The sequence below is a fragment of the Ursus arctos genome, unplaced genomic scaffold (genome assembly GCF_023065955.2).
Source record: "Ursus arctos isolate Adak ecotype North America unplaced genomic scaffold, UrsArc2.0 scaffold_23, whole genome shotgun sequence".
NCBI lineage: Eukaryota > Metazoa > Chordata > Mammalia > Carnivora > Ursidae > Ursus > Ursus arctos.
Window position 1 is genome coordinate 39,715,717 of NW_026622908.1, and position 21,421 is coordinate 39,737,137.

Genomic DNA, 21,421 nt, shown 5'->3' on the forward strand with positions numbered 1-21,421 from the left:
GAAGGGCTTCCGAGGAAGGGGAGACCTGGGCCTTGGAGCGGGAGTGATGGTTCTGAGACCCCTAGCGGTATTCAGCCAGTATTGAAGTCTCAGCCCAGCCCTTTGCCAGAAGCCGATATATTCCAAGCTTTCCTCGTCTGTAAGATGGATTATCGGGCAACAGAGACCTAGAACGTAAACCCGGAGAGTAGGGACCTTGACTGATTCGTGACTTTTCTTCTCCAGCTCCTGGTTTGGTACCCTGCCTGGCGTATACCAATAACTCAACAAACACTTGTGAAATAAATGAATTTCCGATCTATGCATCCTCCCAAGTGTTCCCAAGTCAAATGACAGACCATTTTCCCAGCTTTGGCAAACAATTGTCTTCACAACCTCCCCACCCACCGCTGAGGTCCTGTGCTAGAACTACAGCTCGTGTCGGTTGGGCGGAGAAGACGCAAGCAAGACCACCTGCTGAGCAGAGGCCAGGGAGAGAGGAAACAGTCAAATTCCCCGGGCTAGAAAAGACTAAAGTTCTCCTAGACTCTCTCCCCCACCTCCGCTTCCCCCCCGCCCAAAGTTTTAGGGTCAGCTCTCAGAGTATGGTGATTGTTCTCTCTGTAGCTTGAACTTCCTTTGGGGGTGTGAGATGTGGGGGACCCCAGTAACCTCAGAATGATGTGGTTGCAGCCAGAAGTGTATTAACCTCCCTGGAGGGTGGGTGTTCAGGCAGGTTTCTCCTCCTCCTGTGACTGGCTTGGATTTGGTGAGGGGCTTGGAGGGGACCCAGAGCCTCAGCTGGAGCTGGGAACAAGTTCTTCACCTTTCACTCCTGGCAGCAGGCAGAGCTCCTGTGTCATCCAACTCAAGGAAAAGTGGGGACCAGCTGGTTGGAGCATGCAGCTGAAACAGGTACAAATACTGCTGATGATCCTGGAAGTTGCCACCAATTAGGGACCCATCCTGGGGTCGTGCTAACCCCATTTGCAGTGAAGTTTCCAGGCTAATGAAGTGCTGCTGCACCTGGGTGTTCCCTGCCCAGAGGTAGCTGTGTGCACAGGGCCCAGAGCTCGGCCCTGAGAGCCATCAGCCCAGCCTTTCAGTTCTGGTACTGGGCAGTGTGCTCACTCCACTGGCTGTGAAGGCCCTTCGACGCTCCCACCCAGAAATGACGACATGGCTAGTGAGGCTGACAGTCTTGCTGTAATTGGGAGAAAATAGGCTGCAGCGCATTTGGCAGACTGAGAGTCACCGGCAGCCAAAGTTGGGGTTGTGCAGGCAGCCGAGGGGCTCACAGCCCCCTGCCTCACACAGTGGAGAGAGGAAGAAGAAAGAGGTCAAATTCTAACCCAGATGGGAAAGTTGGTCCCAGGGGGCAGTTTCACTTCCTCTCCTCACTCTCAGGAAGGTGGGGAAGGGCTTCATCTCCCCTTGCTGCCAGAGTTTCCTTTGGAAGAGGCTGGGGAGTTTCTAAAAATCTCCTACCTAGTAGAGACAACCTCCCCCACCGGCCCCCCAGTTGGCCTCTGCTCCTGTCCAGCCACTTCACAGCAGAGTACAAATCCAGAACCGTGTGTGTTTCGAGGGCCTCAGGGTGGTGAGGGGAGGACAGGGTGGCCAGAGGCAAAGGGTCAGGGGTCAGGGGCAGTGGCCATTCTCAGCAGTTCCAGGGAAACAGGGCCTTTCTCCCAAGCACCCTGCCTAGGCTCAGTGACAGCACTGGCCACCTGCCCTCCCAAAGGGGTTCCAAACCCCCACGGAGTGCCTCAGAGTGGAGAGGGTTCAGGCAAGGAAGACCACAAAGATGATGAAGAAGACAATGAGGATGAGGAAGATTTTGACCATGAGCCACCGGTTCGAAGTGACCGACTGGAAGTACTTGAGGATCTCTGAATGGGCGGCATCAACATCCAGCTGGGCTCCCAGCACGTTCTCGTCGATCCTGGGGATAGGGCCGAAAGGAGAGGAGACAGGAGGACACTGGATTAAAAAGAATGCTGTTGAAGTAGATTTACCAACATGGAAAGACGGTCACGACACGCAGGAGTAAAAAGTATTTACATACAATATGATCCCATTTTTGTGTATATATGCTTGTGTATAGAAAAAGGTCTGGAAGGGTAACAAATAAGTCTTGGCTCTGGTTTGAAGATCAGCTCTGCAACTTATTAGCTTGTGATTCTGAGCCAGTCATTTAACCTCCAGACTCATTTTCTTCAACTGCAAAGGAGGGAAAATGAGCAGAACCCCAACCCTGCATCTCCGGTTGCTGTCGACCTCAAACGAGTGCCCAAAATGTTAGCTATTATAAAGTTTTGCTCGTATTTATTGATTTTTGTCTAATAAATAATATTGCATTTATAATATGGGAGAAAATGCTCACAGACCGTTATAGTCAGGAAATCCTGATTCTGAGTGAGACGGGAAGAAAAACTTAATGATGTGGACAGGAAGTCAGGAGATAAGAAAAGCCCTACAGGGGAGCATGGGTGGCTCAGTTGTTAAGCATCTGCCTTCGGCTCAGGGCGTGATCCTGGCGTTCTGGGATCGAGCCCCGCATCAGGCTCCTCCGCTAGGAGCCTGCTTCTTCCTCTCCCACTCCCCCTGCTTGTGTTCCCTCTTTTGCTGGCTGTCTCTCTCTGTCAAATAAATAAAATCTTTAAAAAGAAAAGAAAAGCCCTACAATTAGGAGAAAGTCTCTCCAGGCTACAGAGAAGTCCTCAGAGGAAGAGCCATTTCTTGACAAACTTGTGAGGAAAATAAAACATTTCCTGGCCACCCTGCATACGCAATCCTGAAAACCCAATACAAACCATGGCCTTTGCAAAAGGAGGCCCTGGGAGCAGAGACCACGACGAGCTGTTGAGGACAGAAAAGCTGGAGCCTGGTAATTCAGCTGGAACAGGAAAGGAAAGCCTGGGCCAGTGGCTGCAAGCCCCAAGTCCTCAGAAGGTAGTCATGAGGCCTGTGAACTACTCTCTGTCCAAATACAGGAGCCCAGGGGTGCCTGTCTAGCTCAGTCAGAAGAGCATATGGTTCAGGTCATGATCTCTAGGACCTGGGGTCAAGCCCTGGGTCATGTTCCACACTCGGTGGGGTGTCTGCTGAGACTCTTTCTCATGAATAAATAAAAATTTTTAAAGATTTTATTTATTTATTTTAGAGAGATGGCAGGGGCGGAGGTGGGGGAAGGGAGAGAGAGAATCTGAAGCAGACTGCCCGCCGAGTGTAGAGCCCAACGCAGGGTTTGATCTTATAACATGAGACCATGACCTGAGCTGAAACCAAAAGTCCGACGCTTAACCAACTGAGCCACCCAGGTGCGCCAAATAAATAAATCTTAAAAAAAAAAAAGGGGGGCACCTGGGGGGCGCAGTCGTTAGGCGTCTGCCTTCGGCTCAGGGCGTGATCCCGGCGCTCTGGGATCGAGGCCCACATCAGGCTCCTCCGCTATGAGTCTGCTTCTTCCTCTCCCACTCCCCCTGCTTGTGTTCCCTCTCTCGCTGGCTGTCTCTATCTCTGTCAAATAAATAAATAAAATCTTAAAAAAAAAAAAAGGAAAAGCATGTGACTCTTGATCTCGGGGTCATGAGTTCAAGCCCCACGTTAGGTATAGAGATTACTTAAATAAGTAAATAAACTTAAAAAAGATTTCAAATACAGGAGCCTGGACTGTACGTGATTCCCTCTTTGTGTCAGAGTGGCTAACTAAACTATCAGGTTTCCTACCTTTGGGCTGTAAGCTCATTTCTCAGTGTGGGTGCACCTGTCATTTCATATCCAAGAAAGCTCATCTAGGCAATCATGAATGGCTTTGCTTAACAAACACGGATACACAGTAAATGCAGTCTGGCACAGAAAAGATTTTAAATGAGAGTCCATGAATGAGAACTAACGAGAGGGAACTCGGGGGGGGGGGGTTAGGGATCCATGGGACACTCAGAGACAGTAGGGGGAGCAGAAGACAGAAATGGGAGGGGGCAGAAAATGTGGTTTGGAAAGGAGAATGCTGAAGAAAACAGGGAAAAAGCATGGTGAGGAGGATGAAGGAATGTCTTATGGAGAGAGAGCAAAACTACAGAGGGAAGGAGTCAAGCATTAAGAAGCTGGAGGCTCGGGGCGCCTGGGTGGCTCAGCTGGTTAAGCATCTGCCTTTGGCTCAGGTCATGATTTCAGGGTCCTGGGATCGAGCCCACGAATCGGGCTCCCTGCTCAGTGGAGAGTCTGCTTCTCCCTTTCTCTCTCCCTCAGCCTCTCCCCTGCTCGTGCTCGCTCTCTCTCTCAAATAAATAAATTTAAAAAATATATAAAAACTAAAATAAATAAAATCTTAAAAAAAAAAAAGCAGGAGTCTCAGGGTGCCTAGTGGCACAGTCGGTTAAGTGTCCAACTCCTGACTTTTTTTTTTTTTTTTAAAGATTTTATTTATTTATTTGACAGAGACAGAGACAGCCAGTGAGAGAGGGAACATAAGCAGGGGGAGTGGGAGAGGAAGAAGCAGGCTCATAGCAGAGGAGCCTGATGTGGGGCTCGATCCCATAATGCCAGGATCACGCCCTGAGCCGAAGGCAGACGCTTAACCGCTGTGCCACCCAGGCGCCCCCAACTCCTGACTTCTGCTCAGGTCATGATCTCAGGGTCCTGACACTGAGCCCTGAATCGAGCTCCCCACTCAGCTTGGAGTCTGCTTGTCCCTCTCCTCCCTTCTCAGCCCTTCCCCCGCTCCCCTGCAAGCGTGTGTGTGAGCTCTCTCTCTCAAATAAATAAATCTTAAAAAAAAAAAAAGGAGCTGGAGTTTGAGCGAACAGCAAGGCTACATGACCAGACTGATGGAGAGGCATGAAAACCCAGAGCATGAGAAGGTGAGTGTAAGTTGAATGGAAGATAACAGTAAGCCCATGGACTAGAAAGACTATCTGGCCATGATTAGGCGATCTGGGATTTTAGCTTTTGGAGTATAAGTTTCCCCAAAGCTTCATGATGACTGACAGGAGTTGGGTCATGTTCAGAAGATACGGAAGCTGCTTTTAAGGAGCTCCACGTTCGGACACCTGGGTGGCTCCATCAGTGAAGCGTCTGCTTTCGGCTCAGGGCATGATCCCAAGGTCCTGGGATGAGTCTCGCATCGGGCTCCTTCTCCAGAAAGCCTGCTTCTCCCTCTGCCTCAGCTCCCTCTGCTTGTGCTCGGTATCTCTCTTTCTCTCTCAAATAAACAAATAAAATCTTAAAAAAAACAAAGGAGCTCCACATGGCCGGGTTTAGGAAACCTGACTGTAATGAAACACAATGATGGTAATGGATTACAGTACACCGGATACAAAAAAGAAATCTATTATTCCTAGTAACGTTTAAAGAGAGAAGGCTCCTGCTTTACAGAAGGATGCCAGCTACTGAAGGGATGAATCAGAAAACGACCACTTGGCCACACACAAAGTCAAGAGTGAATCAGGCAAGGACCATCACGGGTCCAAGGAGCTGGACGTTCACATGGACTCAAAGCGTCACTCCACAGATGACTTAAACAAGTGACCAAACCTGGCATCGCCAATAAAGGGATCACCTCATCAAGCGCCTACTGATAACAATCACCTTTGCAGCTAGCCAAGAATCTATAACCTAGATCTGATCATGAGGAAACACTGGACAAACACACATGCAGGACTTTCTACAAGAGGCACTGGCCTCTTCGAAGAACAGTCAATGTCATGAGAAGCAAAACAGAAGGCAGACTAAAGAGACATATCAAATGCCACGTGCGACTACTGCCTGGGTCTTAAATTCAAGAAAAAAAAGCTAAAAGCAATTTTTTTGTAGAACAGCTGGGGAAATATCAATATGGACTAAGCACGGGGTAGTGACAGAGAACTGTGCATTTTCTTAGGTATGATAATGGCATCGTGGCTGTTCAGGAGAATACCAATTCTGGGCAGGTGTGTGCTGAAGTCTAAAAATGTCATGATCTTTGCATTTTCAAATGATTCAGAGAAAAAAAAAAAAGAGGGAAAGCAAATGTGAGAAAATATTAAGGGGGTGAATGTGGGTGAAAGGAACATAGGTGTTCATTTGTACGATCCTCCCAACTTTTCTAGTTAGAAATTTTATAATTTACAAATTGGAGTGCAAAGGGAAATGATGGAGTAACAGATCAGCAGTTTTCATATCTTAGAAAAAATAAGAATCACCTGTTGAGCATCCCCAAAATGCAAATTCTCATGTCTCATATTCAGAAAGTCTAGGATGGGGCCCAGGAATTTACATACTGAAGAACTTTGGACTAAATTAGTGGTTTCTTTTTTTTTTTTTTAAGATTTTATTTATTTATTTGACAGAGAGAGAGAGACAGCCAGCGAGAGAGGGAACATAAGCAGGGGGAGTGGGAGAGGAAGAAGCAGGCTCCCAGCGGAGGAGCCTGATGTGGGGCTCGATCCCAGGACTCTGGGATCATGCCCTGAGCCGAAGGCAGACGCTTAACGACTGAGCCACCCAGGCGCCCCTCAAATAAATAAAATCTTTAAAAAATAAATAAATACAATAAATAAATAAATAATCTCATCCTTTCAAAATCTCAACTTCTTGTACATATAGTTGCCCATAATTTTTCTCTCTTTTGTTATTTCCCTTTTGTGTTTCAATCCCCTATAAAATTGCTTCTGAGCCATTCAACTGCAGGTGCTGCACTGGTCCAGTTAATCCCAGCCCTGCCACCCCCTGAACACCCTGGAGCCTTACCTCACACTTCCTTTTTCAGGGGCACTAAGAAACCACCACTCCTTTCTTCCTAAAATCCCCATTGCCTCAGCTTCTAAGGACACATTTCTAACTGCTTTCTTTTCTCGTCTTCCTTAGCCGTCCTCCTCAGCCTCCTGGACATCCTCCGTTCTCCCCCTATTCCTGGATCCGTGGGGATCTGTCCTGTCCTTTCTCTCACTTTACCAACTGTCTTGGGGTGGTCTCGTCTAGGTCCACGGTTTCACCAGGAGGCCGCTGACTCCCTCAAGTCCTTATCTCTCGCCCAGCTGAGATATCTCTAGCCTCTCTGCTGAGCCTGAGATCACACATCAAATGCCACTTGGAGGTCCCACTGAGTCTGGCAGTCGGCATGTCCAGCACAAAGCTCACTCCCCTCACCCAGCATCCATGTACTTCTCCCTGTGTTCTCTCCCTGAGAACGAGTGGCTTGCTGCGGCACACAGGTCCTTTGTGATCTGGCCCTGCCTCTCCAGCTTCCTCCCTCACCACTCCCCCTGCCACATGCAATAATTCTGCATTCCTGGAAACCACCCAAGCCCTTTTTCATTTCTGAGCTGTTTCTCCCCGCCACGTGGAATGGCCTTTCCTTTCCCTTTCTTTGGCTGGCAGTCCTCCTCAGGACTTAGGTTGGTATCTTTTATTTCCAGGAGAGGTACCGAGTCTGAGTTCCCTTACCTCCTTCTCTTCCTGCCCTTACCATACTGAACTGTAAGCGTCAGTGTATGTCTCTCCTACTAGACATGAGCTCCACAAGGACCGGAATGGTCTTTCACCTTCCTATAACCAGATCCAGCAGGATACCTCACAGCAGCAACAAGTGTTTGCTAAACCAATGAACAAATGAATACTAACACTGAAAGATACTTCAGACACTCTTTCAAGGAAGACTAGAATGTAAAGTTGCATGCAAATGCATATAATGTTAACTATTTTTTTCTTAAGATTTTGTTTATTTGAGAGCGAGCAAGAGCGAGAGAGATCCCAGAGGGAGAGGAAGAGGGAGAAGCAGACTCACTGCTGAGCAGGGAGCTTGATACGGGGCTCGATCCCAGGACCCTGAGATCATGACCCGAACTGAAGGCAGACGCTTCACCAACTGAGCCGCCCAGGCGCCCCTAATGTTAACTATTTAGAACACATATGCAATAGAGAAAGAACCTAAATATCTTTTTTTCATTTTTAAAATGTTATATTATGCAACATACTTACAAAGATAGAAAATAATGTACCAGATTTCTCATGGACTCAGCACTAAAACAGATGTTAACATTTTGTCATACTAGCTTAAGACTTCACCTTTCTAACAGAATAAGAAGAAAAGGATTCACAGACAGCCAGAGCCCTAACCAGAACCTTTTTTTTTTTTTTTTTAAAGATTTTATTTATTCGACAGAGATAGAGACAGCCAGCGAGAGAGGGAACACAAGCAGGGGGAGTGGGAGAGGAAGAAGCAGGCTCATAGCGGAAGAGCCTGATGTGGGGCTCGATCCCAGAACGCCGGGATCACGCCCTGAGCCGAAGGCAGACGCTTAACCGCTGTGCCACCCAGGCGCCCCCCCAACCAGAACCTTTGTCCACTCACTCCCTCCCCATCCGAAGGGCGCATCATTCCCACACGTAGTTTTGCACATTCACTACATATGTGTATTCATAAACTGTATACACCATCGCTATGTCTTAATATCTGCACGAATCTTACCATATTCTGCATCTCTTTCTGCAACTTGTTTTTTATTAAAATTATGTTAAAAATTATCCCTGTTTACCTTTTGTAATTCTGTTTCCCGAATCTGTAATAATATTCTAACATCGAAAACACATCACAGCCTGAGGAGCTACACTGTTTATGGAACAACCCAGTAAGGAATTCCCTAGGTCTCAGTTGAGCCAGGTAAGAATTAATCTTTTTTTTTTTTAAAGATTTTATTTATTTATTTGACAGAGATAGACACAGCCAGTGAGAGAGGGAACACAAGCAGGGGGAGTGGGAGAGGAAGAAGCAGGCTCATAGCGGAGGAGCCTGATGGGGGGCTCGATCCCATAACGCCGGGATCATGCCCTGAGCCGAAGGCAGACGCTTAACCGCTGTGCCACCCAGGCGCCCCAAGAATTAGTCTTTTGAAGTGTCTTGATTCCAGGACCAAGATGGCTAGACTCATAGCACCTTATAAATGGCTGGTTCCATCGTCGATGAATAAATAAACAAACAAACATCCTGTTAACTAGTGGTTCTCCAACTTGGATGCTTATGAGAGCCCACAATGAGCTTATACAAAATGGAAATTTCCTGGAGGTCCAGTCCACTCACATCTGTGGAATCAGAATCTCCCAAGTGTGAGGCCACGGGCCTATTTTCTTTACCTTGCCCAATTAAGTAGGTGAGGCTGCTTAATGGGCTGGTACTGGGAAACCTGCTTTATGCAAACGCAGGTGTTCACCCAGTCTCACATGATCAATACCTAGGGTGAAAGCACTCTGCTAGGCACTGTGGGACATAAAGATCAACCAAGATCAGACCTTGCTCAAAGGCCTAAGAGCAAGTGGGCAGGAACATGCAGCCCTGTGGATTCCTCCCCCTCCCACATCTTCTCCCCGCCCCCCCGCCGTCCCGCTACTGGCCCTCCCTCTTACCGAACTGAGAACACTTAAACAGGCTGAGGAATTAGGCACAGTCTGAGTAAAATGGCCAAATGTTTCCTCAACTTTATGAAAGACATAAATGTACAGATTCAAGAAAGCTTAGAGAACCCCAAGAAAGAGAAGTTCAAAGAAAATGACATCTGGAAACATAATAATTAAACTGCTGAAGACCAAAGACAAAAAACAAACAACCCCCCCCCCCAAAAAACAAAAACAACAACAACTGAAAAGCAGCCAGAGAAAAACACATCACATACACAGTTAAAGTTACCACCGCCTTCTCATTAAGAATGAAAGAGATCAAAAGACAGTAGAGTGATAAATTTAAAGTGTCTAAAGAGTAAAACTGTAAACCCAGAATTCTATATCCAGGGAAAACATCCTTCAAGAATGAAGGTGGGGAGGCGCCTGGGTGGCTCAGTTGTTAAGCGTCTGCCTTCGGCTCAGGGCGTGATCCCAGCGTTCTGGGATCGAGCCCCACATCAGGCTCCTCCACTATGAGCCTGCTTCTTCCTCTCCCACTCCCCCTGCTGTGTTCCCTCTCTCGCTGGCTGTCTCTCTCTCTCTGTCAAATAAATAAATAAAATCTTAAAAAAAAAAAAAAAAAAAGAATGAAGGTGGGGGTGCCTGCCTGGCTCAGTTGGTAGAATGTGCAACTCTTGATCAAGGGGTTTTGAGTTCAGGCCCCATGTTGGGTGTAGAGCCTACTTAAAAAAATAAGGGTGGGGATGCAGCTGGGTGGCTCAGTTGGTTCAGCGTCTGCCTTCGGCTCAGGTCATGATCTCAGGGTCCTGGGACTGAGCCCCGTGTTAGGCTCCCAGCTTAGCAGGGAGTCTGCTTTCCCTCTCCCTCTGCCCCCCTCCACCACTTGTGCTCTCTCTCTCTCTCTCAAGTAAATAAAATTTTAAACACACACACACACACACACACACACACACACACAGAGAACAAAAAAGAGAAAGAGAGAATGAAAGTGAAATAAAGAAAAGTTCAGAGAAAAGAAAGTAAAACAGCAGATCCGGGGCACCTGGCCGGCTCAGTTGGATAAACGGCTGACTCCTAATTTTGGCTCAGGCCATGCTCTCCGGGGTCATGGGATCGAGTCCCATGTCAGGTTCTGCACTCAGTAGGGAGTCTGCTTCTTTCCTTTCCCTCTGCCCCCACACCGGCTCTGGAGCACCCCCCCACTGGCGGAAATAAGAAAATCTTAAAAAACAAACAAAGAGCAGATCTGCACTACAAAAAATGCTACAGAAAGTTCTTCAGGTTAAAGACAGAAGGGATACCAGATGGAAACTGGCTATCCAGGACAGAACGGAGCGCCCCGGAGATGGTAAACACAGAGACTCTTAACCTCTTAACCATAGAGGACAAACTGAGGATTGCTGGAGGGGAGGTGGGCATGGGATGGGCTGGATGATGGGTATTAAGGAGGGCACTTGTGATGAGCACTGGGTGTAAGTGATGAATCACTGAATTCTACTCCTGAAACAAACATTGCACTATATGTTAACTATCAATATGTTTTAAATAAAAATTTGGAAGGAAAAAAAGGGAAATGGTAAACATAGAAGTAAACATGAAAAATAATTTTTCCTCTTAATTTCTATAAAACAAGAACTATAATACTGGATTATGGGATTTTAAAGGTATGTAGGTGGCAAGAGATAGGACAACGAGAGCATAAAGGCTGGATGACAGAGTTGCACAGTTCTTACATTTTATTATTTTTTGAGAGAAAAAGAGTGCGTGCACGCAAGGGGGGGGCAGAAAGAGGGGGAGACAGAGAATCTCAAGCAGGCTCCACGCTCAGCGCGGAGCCTGACACAGGGCTCGATCTCATGACCCTGACATCATGACCTGAACTGAAATCAAGAGTCAGACACCCAACTGACTGAGCCACCCAGGCACCCCTAAAGTTCTTGCATTTTATATGAAGAAAGCTGTGGGAGCCAATGATGCATGTTGTAATCCCTAGAACAGCCATTAAAAAAAAAAAAGGCAATGACACATAGCTAAAATACCAACAAAAAATTTTTTGATGGAATTTTGAAAAAAATTTCAGTTGTTCAAAAGAAGATACGGAAGAGGAACAAAGAAACAAAAAAAGGAAAAAGAGAAAGCAAATAGTAAAATGGTAAGCCTAAATCCAACCTTATCAAAAAGTACACTAATTTTATGGACTCACAGAAGACCCTGAAGAGCCAGAGCAATCTTGAGAAAGGACAAAGCTGGAGGCATCACACTCCGATTTCAAACTACACTACAAAACTATAGTCTTCAAAACAGCATGATGCTGGCACAAATACAGACATATACATCAATGGAACAGGAGAGAGAGCCTAGACATAAATCCATGCATATATGATCAATTAATCTACAACAAAGGAGGCAAGAATATAAATGGGGGGGTGCCTGGATGGCACAGCGGTTAAGCGTCTGCCTTCGGCTCAGGGCGTGATCCCAGCGTTATGGGATCGAGCCCCACATCAGGCTCCTCCGCTATGAGCCTGCTTCTTCCTCTCCCACTCCCCCTGCTTGTGTTCCCCTCTCGCTGGCTGTCTCTATTGCTGTAGAATAAATAAATAAAATCTTAAAAAAAAAAAAAAAAAGAATATAAATGGGGAAGACAGTCTTGTCAACCAACGGTGTTGGGAAAACCTGACGACTACATGTAGGGAATGAAACTGGGCTGCTTTCTTTCACCACACACAAAAATTAACTCACAATGGATGAAAGACTTGATGTAAGACCTGAAACCATAAAAATTCTAGAAGAGAACACAGATGGCAAGCTCCTTGACATCACTTAGCAATATTTTTTGGACCTGCCTCCACAGGCAAGGGCAACAAAAGCAAAAGTAACAAACGGCAGGTACATCAAACTACAAAGCTTTTGCACAGAGAAGAAAACTACCACCAACGTTCTCTCCTACTGAAAAGGAGAAAAGTTTGCACATCATTTACCTGATAAGGGGCGAATATCCAAAACATACCAAAACCTCATAGAACCCAACAGCAGATAAATAAACAAATAGACACTCCAATTAAAAAATGGGCAGAAGGTCTGAATAGACCATCTTTCCAAAGAAGACATCCACATGGCCAAGGAGCACACGAAAAGATACTCAACACCACTCCTTATCAGGGAAATACAAGTCGAAACTACAATGAGGGACACCTGGCTGGCTCAGATGGTTAAGCGTCTGCTTTTGGCTTAGGTCATGGTCTCGGGGTCCTGGGATCGAGCCCCGTGTCAGGCTCCCTGCTCAGTGGGGAGCCTGCTTCTCCCTCTGCCTCTGCTGCTCCCCCTGCTTGTGCTCTCTCTCTGTCAAATAAATAAATAAAATCTCAAAAAAAAAAAAAAGTTGACTTACTTATTAAAAAAAAACTACAATGAAATATCACCTCATACCTGTCAGAATGGTGAGCATCAGAAAGAAAGAAAGAAAGAAAGAAAGAAAGACAGGGGCGCCTGGGTGGCACAGCGGTTAAGCGCCTGCCTTCGGCTCAGGGCGTGATCCTGGAGTTATGGGATCGAGCCCCACATCAGGCTCTTCCGCTATGAGCCTGCTTCTTCCTCTCCCACTCCCCCTGCTTGTGTTCCCTCTCTCGCTGGCTGTCTCTATCTCTGTTGAATAAATAAATAAAATTTAAAAAAAAAAAAAAGAAAAAAAAAGAAAGACAGACAAACAGGTGCTGGTGAGGATGTGGAGAAAAGGAACCTCCATGTACTGTTAGTGGGAATGCAAATTGATACAGTGACTCTGGGACACAGTATGGAGGTCCCTCAAACAATTAAAAATAGAACTACCACATGATCCGGTAATTCCACCGCTGGGCATTTATCCAAAGAAAAGGAAAGCACTAACTCAGAAAGGTATCTGCACCCCTAGGTTCACTGCAGCATTATCTACAATAGCCAAAATATGGAAGAAGCGTAGGAGTCCATGGACAGGAACTACTCAGTCCCTCTCTCTTAACATGTCATCCCACCGTAATTTTCCGCAGACCTTATCACTACCTAAAAATTTCTTGCCAACCCTTTTGTACAGCTGTGCTCACCCACCCCCCTGAATTCCACAACTACACTGGAGAGACTTCACTGTTCTACTCCTTGCTGTATCCCCAGCACCCAGAACAGCGCCTGAGAAGGAACAGGTGCTCCAGAAACACTTGTTGAATGGATCCTGTGGGTAGGCCGGATTCACTCTACTCTTCCAAAGGGCAGCATGCTGCCCCCAGGGACCTTTAGGATGCCACCCGACAGGGAAGAGGAGGCTCTTCTGTCTGGGGTAAAAGAGAATCTCACCTCTGAATGGTTTCTTCCTGCTCCTTAACCATGTGTGCCAACTGCTGAAAGATGGAGCCCAGCTCGACAATTGTGGACTCGATGTTCTGCATAGTGTCTGCCCGGCTCTGGATGTAGGAATCCTTCAGAGGAGAGAGCGAGCCTGTGAACACTAGGAGCTTCCTCAAGGGAGGGCCTGCCTCTTTAGGACCCTCCCAGCTTGTCACTCTACTCAAGGCACATTTCGAACTCTTGCTAGCACCCCACCGGGGTGGGGGACAGAGGAGCATCTCTTCCCCAGTTCAGAGCCCAGGTACCTGCTCGTTAATGAGCTGCAGCTGCTGGCTGGTCCGAGAATCCATCATGTCAATGGCCACATCCCCAGAGGCACGAGATTCTGCCCCCAAAACCACAGCACTGCCCCCTGGGGAAAGAAAGAAAAGGCACTTCTTAGTGCTTGAAAGCAGGTTCAAAGCCCACATGCTCTGGGTTTGAATCCCAGCTCTGGCACTTACTAGCCTTGTGATCCTGGACAAGTCATTTAACCTCTCTGGGCCTCAGTTTCCTCCCCTTTAAATAGAGCATAATAATACTGGCTTTCTCAGAGGCTGGTGGTGAAAATTAAATGAGAGAATGTGAACCAATAATAAAAATATTAGAAACAGTCATTCTACTGCACATGACCGAATTCAGCCCCGACAGTGAGAATGTGGAAGAGAGTAAGTGTGGATCATAAATGCCAGCAATGCGGTCTTACCTCTGAGAGAGAAATCCTGGCATCTCCCTTGCCTGTCCATTCTCCTACATAAGCCCTGCCCTCACAGGGTTAGAGGATGCCACCACAGCCAGAGTAACCGAGTCTTACCCCTCAGGGCTCCCCACATTGCTGGGGACTTACCCAGGTGGTTGGGGGCCAGGGGCAGGGCTGACACAGGGGCCCGGGAGAACTGGTCCCGCCGGTTCCTCTGCTGCTTCAGGTTCTGGGGTTGGGGAAGAAATGCAAAGGTCCTGAGGCCTCTGGGAAGCAGACATGTTAGAGAGACAGACCCTCCTGTCGGCCTATGATGCTCTTACCCTTGTTCCCTCCCCATTTCCCCCTTGGGCCCTTATCCCAATTCCTAACCCTCCTAGAGTGATTCTTCTTACCTCTGTCCTCACTTCTAAAACTGATTTGAAGTCATTGGACATCGAGGCCAATTTCGACTAGAAGAAAAGGAGAGAGAGTTGGCTAAAGACAATACGTTTCTCCCTTCTGCCTCCCCCTCACTGACCCCAGGTCCCACCTGCAGGGAGACCACAATGGTGTTGGAATGGGTTTGCAGGTGCCGGCCGCTCTGGCTGCCCTTGGCCCTCACGAAATCCTGAAGCTGGGCAATTTGTTTGTTGAGGCTATTGATGTCCTAGGGAGAGCCAACAGAAAAACTATTAACGAGGGGGTCCTCGGCTGATGTCTCTCCCACATGGACAGCTCTGGCAGGGAGGACAGGGTGGAAGTTATGAGCAGGGGTGAGGGTATTTCAAAGTCAGACCAGAAGGGCCTGCTGGAATGTTCCAAGCTCTGGACTTTGCCCTGGCTCAGTCCGTGGGGAGTAGAGCCAGAAGAGGCGAAATCTGGTCTCATCCATTTCTAAGTAAGAGACTTGTTTACCTCCCTCACTCTACAACTCAACTGCACCCTGTGAGGCCAGGCACATGGCCACAGAACTACTTGGAAGGCCAAAATCTCACACCCAGAGCATGCTGACCAGCAAAGCACCTGTACAGCAGTCAGGAGAAGGGAAGAGTCAAAGTCTCCGTGGTTTCCCAGAAGCATCAACAAAGTGCCTCTTACACAGAACTCCCTTCAAAAATCATTATTGCAAAAGAATAAAAGTTGTGACTTGTCCAAGGGCACACAGGATGAGGTAAAGTAGCACAGCCAGGCTTTCTACACCAGACCAAGGCGTCCCCTGCTTCCCGATCTGGCTTGCCATGGGCCCCGGAAGACAAGAGACACAAAGAAGGTGGCCAGGGAATGGCAGAGAACGTTTGCCCAGGGGATGGGGAGAAGAGGTCCGGAAAAGTACGTTCAAGGAACAGGCTGAAGACAAACTCGATCAGGCAACTTTTAGAATTCCAATAGTCCCCCCAGTTAGCATTTCAGCCACAACCACTGGAGACCCATGGACGATACCCACCGCTGACTGGTCTGTCCCTTTGGAGCGGACGCAGCCTCTTTAGAGCCCCATGTCCAAAACTGCATTCCACGGTTTCTCCCCATAAAATCTCCCCCAGAGCTCTAGCTTAGAAAACGGTACCACTTCCCACCGAGGCGCCCAAGCTAGAAGCTTCTAAGTCACACACTCATACCTCCTAAACCACCTCTGTGCCACAACACAACCGCACTCTACGGATCGCTTACCACGCACCGAGCGCCATGGATTTGTCTACTGTGTGCCACACGGCACGCCAAGCAGCTTACAACTTTCTTTGTCCTTACACTTAACACAGAAGACAACTCCTAATACCCCGCCAAAAGCTGATGCCCCTTCTCCCTCCTTTTCCAGTTTGGTAAGTGCCACCACCAGTCACCAGCTGCTCAGACCCGACACCGGAAAGCCACCCTCAATTCCTCTCTTTCCCCTTAATCCACATGGAGACTAGTAGGAGTCCACAGAGAACCCAGCCGATTCCAACAAATGCTCTGAACTAGGCTGCTCACCTCCTTCTCTACTCAAACTACCCTAGACCGTATTGTCACCTTCTCTCAACATTCGCCAGGAGCCTTCTAAAGGACCTTCCTCTTACAGCCTGCCCGCGACAATCTGCTCTCGGCACAGCAACCACAGAGCAAGCTTTTGAACCGGAAACGGAGCACGTCTGCTTAAAATCTTCCAGGAGCTTTCCACTGTATTTAGAACACGAGCCAGATTCCTTACCTGGCTCACGCAGACTCCCTAGGGTCTGGCCCTGCCCCTTTCCTGACCCCGTCCCCTCCCGGTCTCCTCACTTGCTATGCCGCAACCACACTGTCCTCCTTCGTGTTTATCAAATGCACTCAGGTGGCCCACCCTTCAGAGGCTTTCCATTTGTTATTCCCACTTGCTGGAAAGCCCTCCCACCAGATCTTTGGATGACTGGCTTTTTCTTCACCATTCAGGTCTCACAGGCTATCCTAGATCACCCCCATCTACAGTAAGTCCCTACCCTGAGGAACTCACTTCCCTTGTTTAATAGATTTACCACCCTGAGATTGTTTTTTCTATCTACTTGTCTAGTGTCTGTTCACCCATTCAGATAGGAAATTCCCGGGGTGGCTGGGTGGCTCAGTCGGTTGAGCGACCGACTCTTGATTTTGGCTCAGGTCATGATCTCAGGGTCGGGACTGAGTCCTGCATCAGGCTCCACGATGAGCATGCAGCCTGCTTGAGATTCTCTCTTTCCCTCTCTCTCTCTGCCCCTCCGCTCCCTCTTGCTCTTAAAAAAAAAAAAAAAAAAGTAAATAAATAACAATTAAAAAAAAGAAGAAGAAAGAAAGAAAGGAAATTAACCAGGGCAGGTACCACATCTGTCTTGTTCAGTGCTGGATCCCCCAGAACCAGGCAGCTGTAAGTCACTCGATAATGTGACTCTGAAGCTCAAGAGTAGTTAGGCGGCTTACCCAATGTTACACCACAGTCGGTGGACTTGGGATTTGAACTCGTCTGTCTGAATCCAGGCAGTGGTTCTTCAAAGCCTACACAACAGCGTCCAGCAGTTCATGGTATCCTCTCTCTTCCACCCCGCACGGCACCTCCTGAACATGTCTGCCCTGGCCTCTGCCACAGTCACCTTCATGCTGGACAGCAGCAGAGCCTCCTCCCTAGCCTCTCTGCCCATCCATGCTCCAGGCTGGTTTTTCCCCCTATGGGTCATTCAATTTCATGTTTTATTCTCATGACATTGTGCTGGGAAAGGAAAGAATCACAACTGTACAGATTGTGCTATACGGGGGTGGGGGGTGTCTTTCAGACAGACTTAGAATCCAGATTCTTATCATCCTTGCAGCCTATGGCATTCAGTGATTCCATGCTCCTTACCCAGGCCCACAATGATCTTTACAACCAGCCACCAATCTATCTTCCCAGCCTCATCTCCTGCCGTCCAGTCATCCAATCAACAAATAGTGAGTAGCTCCCCTACACCAGACATTATTACAGACATTTGGGATATATCGGTGAACAACCAGAAAGAAAAAAAAAATCTCTGCTCTTGTGGCACTCACATTTTTTTTCTTTGTTTGGGGGTGGGGGCATGAGGTAGATGGGACGTAACAAAACCAATAAACATAAGTAAGTCAATGACAGAGAATGTTAAAAAGTATCAAGTGTGTAACAAGAAAATAGAGCAAGGTAAAGGGAGATCACAGTTCCAAGCACTGAAGTACTAAAGTTCTAAAGAGTACGTTCAGGGTGGGCCTCCCTGAGCAAATAACATCTGAACAAAGACTTCAGCTTTCTCTTTTATAAGCAGGGCCACTGCACACACTGTTTCTTCTGTCTGGAATGTTCTTCCACTGCGTCTATGCAAGCCTTGAAACCAGTTCAGATTTCACTCCCCCTATAAAATCTGCCCCAGTGTCCTCAAACAGTCTCATTCATCTTTTTGTAAGGTCGAGACAACCTGCCTTCTCCTCACTGTGAGTATGAGTTTGTGGGACCGGACACCTCTTGTAGACAGTAAGCCCCAAAGGCGGGAAACCCTGCCTCAAGTTTGCGAGGCAAGTGCCCTGCAATACTTTGAACACAGTTGATGACTGATATGTGTCCACTGACTCAACGGATGAGCAAGACGTCTGGGGCTGGGTCTAGAAACTTGCTCTGGACTTCCATGGCAATGGGAACTCATCAAAGCGATCTGACAGGAATGCTAGCAGCTCACCTGTTTGATGATGTAAGTGAGCTCTTCGATTTCCACTGCTTTATCATCGAAGAGGGACTTGCGCTTTGCCACTGCAGAGACAAATGAGGCCACGACGGGGGAGGTCAAAGACAAGGCTCAGGGAGTACGGTTCCTCAGCCCTCTCTGGTGCACTGCCCCATCTCTGAAAGACCCCAAGAACACTCACAGATTGTCAGCTTCTCCAGCTTGGCAAATGTGTTGCTGAGGTCTTTCCCAATGCGCCTGGAAACGAGCATTAGTGAGGGCACCACGGGGAAGGGGCAGGACAGGGCCTAGTCCCACTTTAGCTCCAGCACAACCGATGCGGCCCTCCCTCACAGCCAAGGCCACCCGAGGCAAGCCTACTGCTCCCCAGACACTGCGGCACCCCACTACTAACTTCTCTCAACTTACTTGGCCATGAGAGTAAATTCACTACGCTGCCGGACAGCACGCAGAGCCGGCTTGTTGGTCTGGATTCCATTCTGAAATGCAACATCAAGAGGTGACACTTTAGTTTCCCCTCCCCATTTCCAGCTCTCACTGCTCCTCAGATATCCACTAAATTCTCCCTAGTACCTCCACCAGATGGTCTAATTTTATCAGTAGTTGTCATTTAGAGCTCAGATTTGAACACGGGTAGCCGGGGTTCAAATCTTGACTCCATCACTTATTAGCTGGGAGGTTTGGGGCAAGTGACTTAAACCATTCTGACTCTCTGTTTCTTCTTGCATAAAAAGAAGACAATCCACACACCTCCTATTGTTGTTGCTAAAATTAAACAACATAAGAGCCATAAAGTATTTTAGTTAGATGCCTCAAACACTGTAAGCACTAAATAAATGATAGACACTATTACCATTTTATTCCTCCAATCTGGAAATAAAAGAGGATAACTGGAAAGCTCTTGGAGACCATACAAAAAAGCAGATGTTAAGAGCTGAGCAGTAAAAATATTTAAAATTACAGTCACTCAGGTCTCACTTTGATTCAGAATGTCTGGACTGAAACAAGGGAATCTAATTTGTAAAAAAGCACTCCAAAGTAATTTTGATAAAAACTACTTATCAAAAAAACTGCTTTCATTTTATAGATATAAAAACTGAGACCCGGGGGGCACCTGGGTGGCTCAGTTGGTTAAGCCTCTGACTCTTGATCTCAGTTCAGGTCTTGATCTCAGGGTCATGAGTTCAAGCCCCGCACTGGGGCCCACACTGGACATGGAGCCTACTTTAAAAAAAAACAAAAATGCCCCCACACCTCCCAAGAAAAACCGTAAGCCCAACTAGACTAACTTCCCTGTAGCCACAGAGCAAACTTTGGAAGGACTATTCCGGAACTAGAATTCAAAGTGCCTGTCTCTCAGCTAAAGGCTCTTTCTAGAACCTGTTCCTTATCCGAACCAAATATACTGCAGCCACCATTCATCCTGAGATATCCCTTCGAAAAGTAGCAACCCTACCCTCTGGGGGGAATTTCTCACAAAACAGTCTAGGTCCTTGCCTCTAGGTAGCTGACCCACCCACCCCTTTTCTGTTGCTTAGTAGAACCTACAGCCCCGTCCAAGCCAGATCAGTTCTCCATCAGGTCACCCTTCAAATTATGTCAATCAACAGTACTGGAGCACATCCTCTCCCAGACTTCGGTAAAGCTCACTCCTGCCTTTCCCACTCCTGGTCCTTACCTGACGGCTCTGCAGGGACTTGCAGGCAGACAGGAACTCCTGGGTCCGATCCCGGCAGGACATGGTGTTGGGAGGGGGAGGGACCAGGGCCACTGGGGGGGGCAGAGGGGCGATGTCGCTGCTGCTACTGCCAGCAGTTGCAGGGGAGAGGACCTGTGTCTTTGAGAGACCCAGGTAGACACCCTGATCCGTGTTCTTAGATCCGTAGCGTTTCCGCGGGATCATTGAGACGCATAACCTCGGACTGTTGTGGAGGGGAGAGTGTCATTCCCCAAGCAGCCTCCTTCCCCACAAATGCACCCCCCGCCCCAAACACACACCAGTGAATCCTCGGGCCCCCTCTGCACTTGGCACGGACTTTCGCGCCCAAAACCACACGCAGGTCTTGGGGCCGGCCCACCGCGGGGAGGGCCCCGCTCTCCGGCCCAATCGGTCCCGCTCCTCAGACTCTAGCAACTTGGCTCCGGCGGCCAGAGCGCGGGCCGGGGGCCCTGAAGCAGGGACAGGGCCAGAGGCAGGTCCCGTGGCCCCGAGGCGCCAGCCCGGCCTGTGCAACTGCCTCAGGCCCTAACCGGTCCCTCTCGTATCCGCGGATCCCTTCGACTCCTGAGGGAAAAACGGTGACGGACCTCCTGAGGGGGACACACTTCGGTGGGCGGAGGGGGGGGAAAAAAATCTCTGGGTGTTTATTTGAAACAGGAAGTCCCACCCCACCCAAGTCCCGCCTTCTGGAGGACTGCAACCACTGATTAGCTAAAACCGACGTCTTTCTCAACAGGGGCTTTCCTGATTGGACGGCGAAGTATTCTCTCACCCCGAGCCGGGCCGGCAGGACTTGCCCGCTCGCCCCAGGTTCCCTTCCCCCTTCCCGTCGCCGCCCCCGGAAAGCCGCTGCCCGGAGTGGACGCGGTGGCCAGACCCCTCCTAGAACGAGTCCTACCTCCTCTCTGCCGCCTGTCGCCGCCACCACTGCCACAGTCTCCCGGGTGGTCACCTCCTCCTCCCCGAGCGCTGTAGCCGCCGAAATCCGACCAAAGACTAGAAGCCGCCACGTCACCCACACGTAACCCCACCCCCGGTGACGAGAGGGCGGTGCCACGCCTTTTAGAGCACAGCGACCCAAGAGACACGCCCCCCCACCCAAACGCCAGAGCGATTCCGTCTTCCCATTGGCTA

At 48.5% G+C, this 21,421-nt stretch overlaps 1 protein-coding gene across 2 annotated transcripts; it reads right to left on the reverse strand.

Moving 5' to 3' along the window:
* Positions 1–1,166: 1,166 nt before the first annotated feature.
* Positions 1,167–21,333, reverse strand: STX5 (syntaxin 5). Of its 2 annotated transcripts, none has more exons than XM_026487693.4 (11): positions 21,186–21,333; positions 20,246–20,489; positions 18,976–19,046; positions 18,749–18,804; positions 18,562–18,632; positions 14,946–15,062; positions 14,809–14,865; positions 14,561–14,642; positions 13,980–14,086; positions 13,684–13,805; positions 1,167–1,924 (listed from the first exon to the last, which is right to left on the reverse strand). In XM_026487693.4, the coding sequence occupies exons 2-11, from the start codon at positions 20,468–20,470 to the stop codon at positions 1,765–1,767; spliced, it is 1,068 nt and encodes a 355-aa protein (XP_026343478.1). In that variant the 5' UTR covers positions 20,471–20,489; positions 21,186–21,333; the 3' UTR covers positions 1,167–1,764. The 2 variants fall into 2 exon arrangements, with proteins under 2 accessions (XP_026343478.1, XP_026343479.1); XM_026487694.4 differs by having other exon boundaries at positions 20,246–20,337; positions 21,186–21,323.
* Between the last annotated feature and the right edge of the window lie 88 nt (positions 21,334–21,421).

Bases quoted from the DNA above. Each gene is read 5' to 3' on its own strand.
- STX5 (XM_026487693.4), bottom strand. From the start codon at position 20,470: ATGATCCCGCGGAAACGCTACGGATCTAAGAACACGGATCAGGGTGTC. The intron at 14,866-14,945 runs GTGGGACCTGGG...CTTTTCTTCTAG, and splicing joins CCATTGTGGTCTCCCTGCAG to TCGAAATTGGCCTCGATGTC. The intron at 1,925-13,683 runs GTGAGATTCTCT...CCCTATCCCCAG, and splicing joins CAGGAAGAAACCATTCAGAG to GATCGACGAGAACGTGCTGG.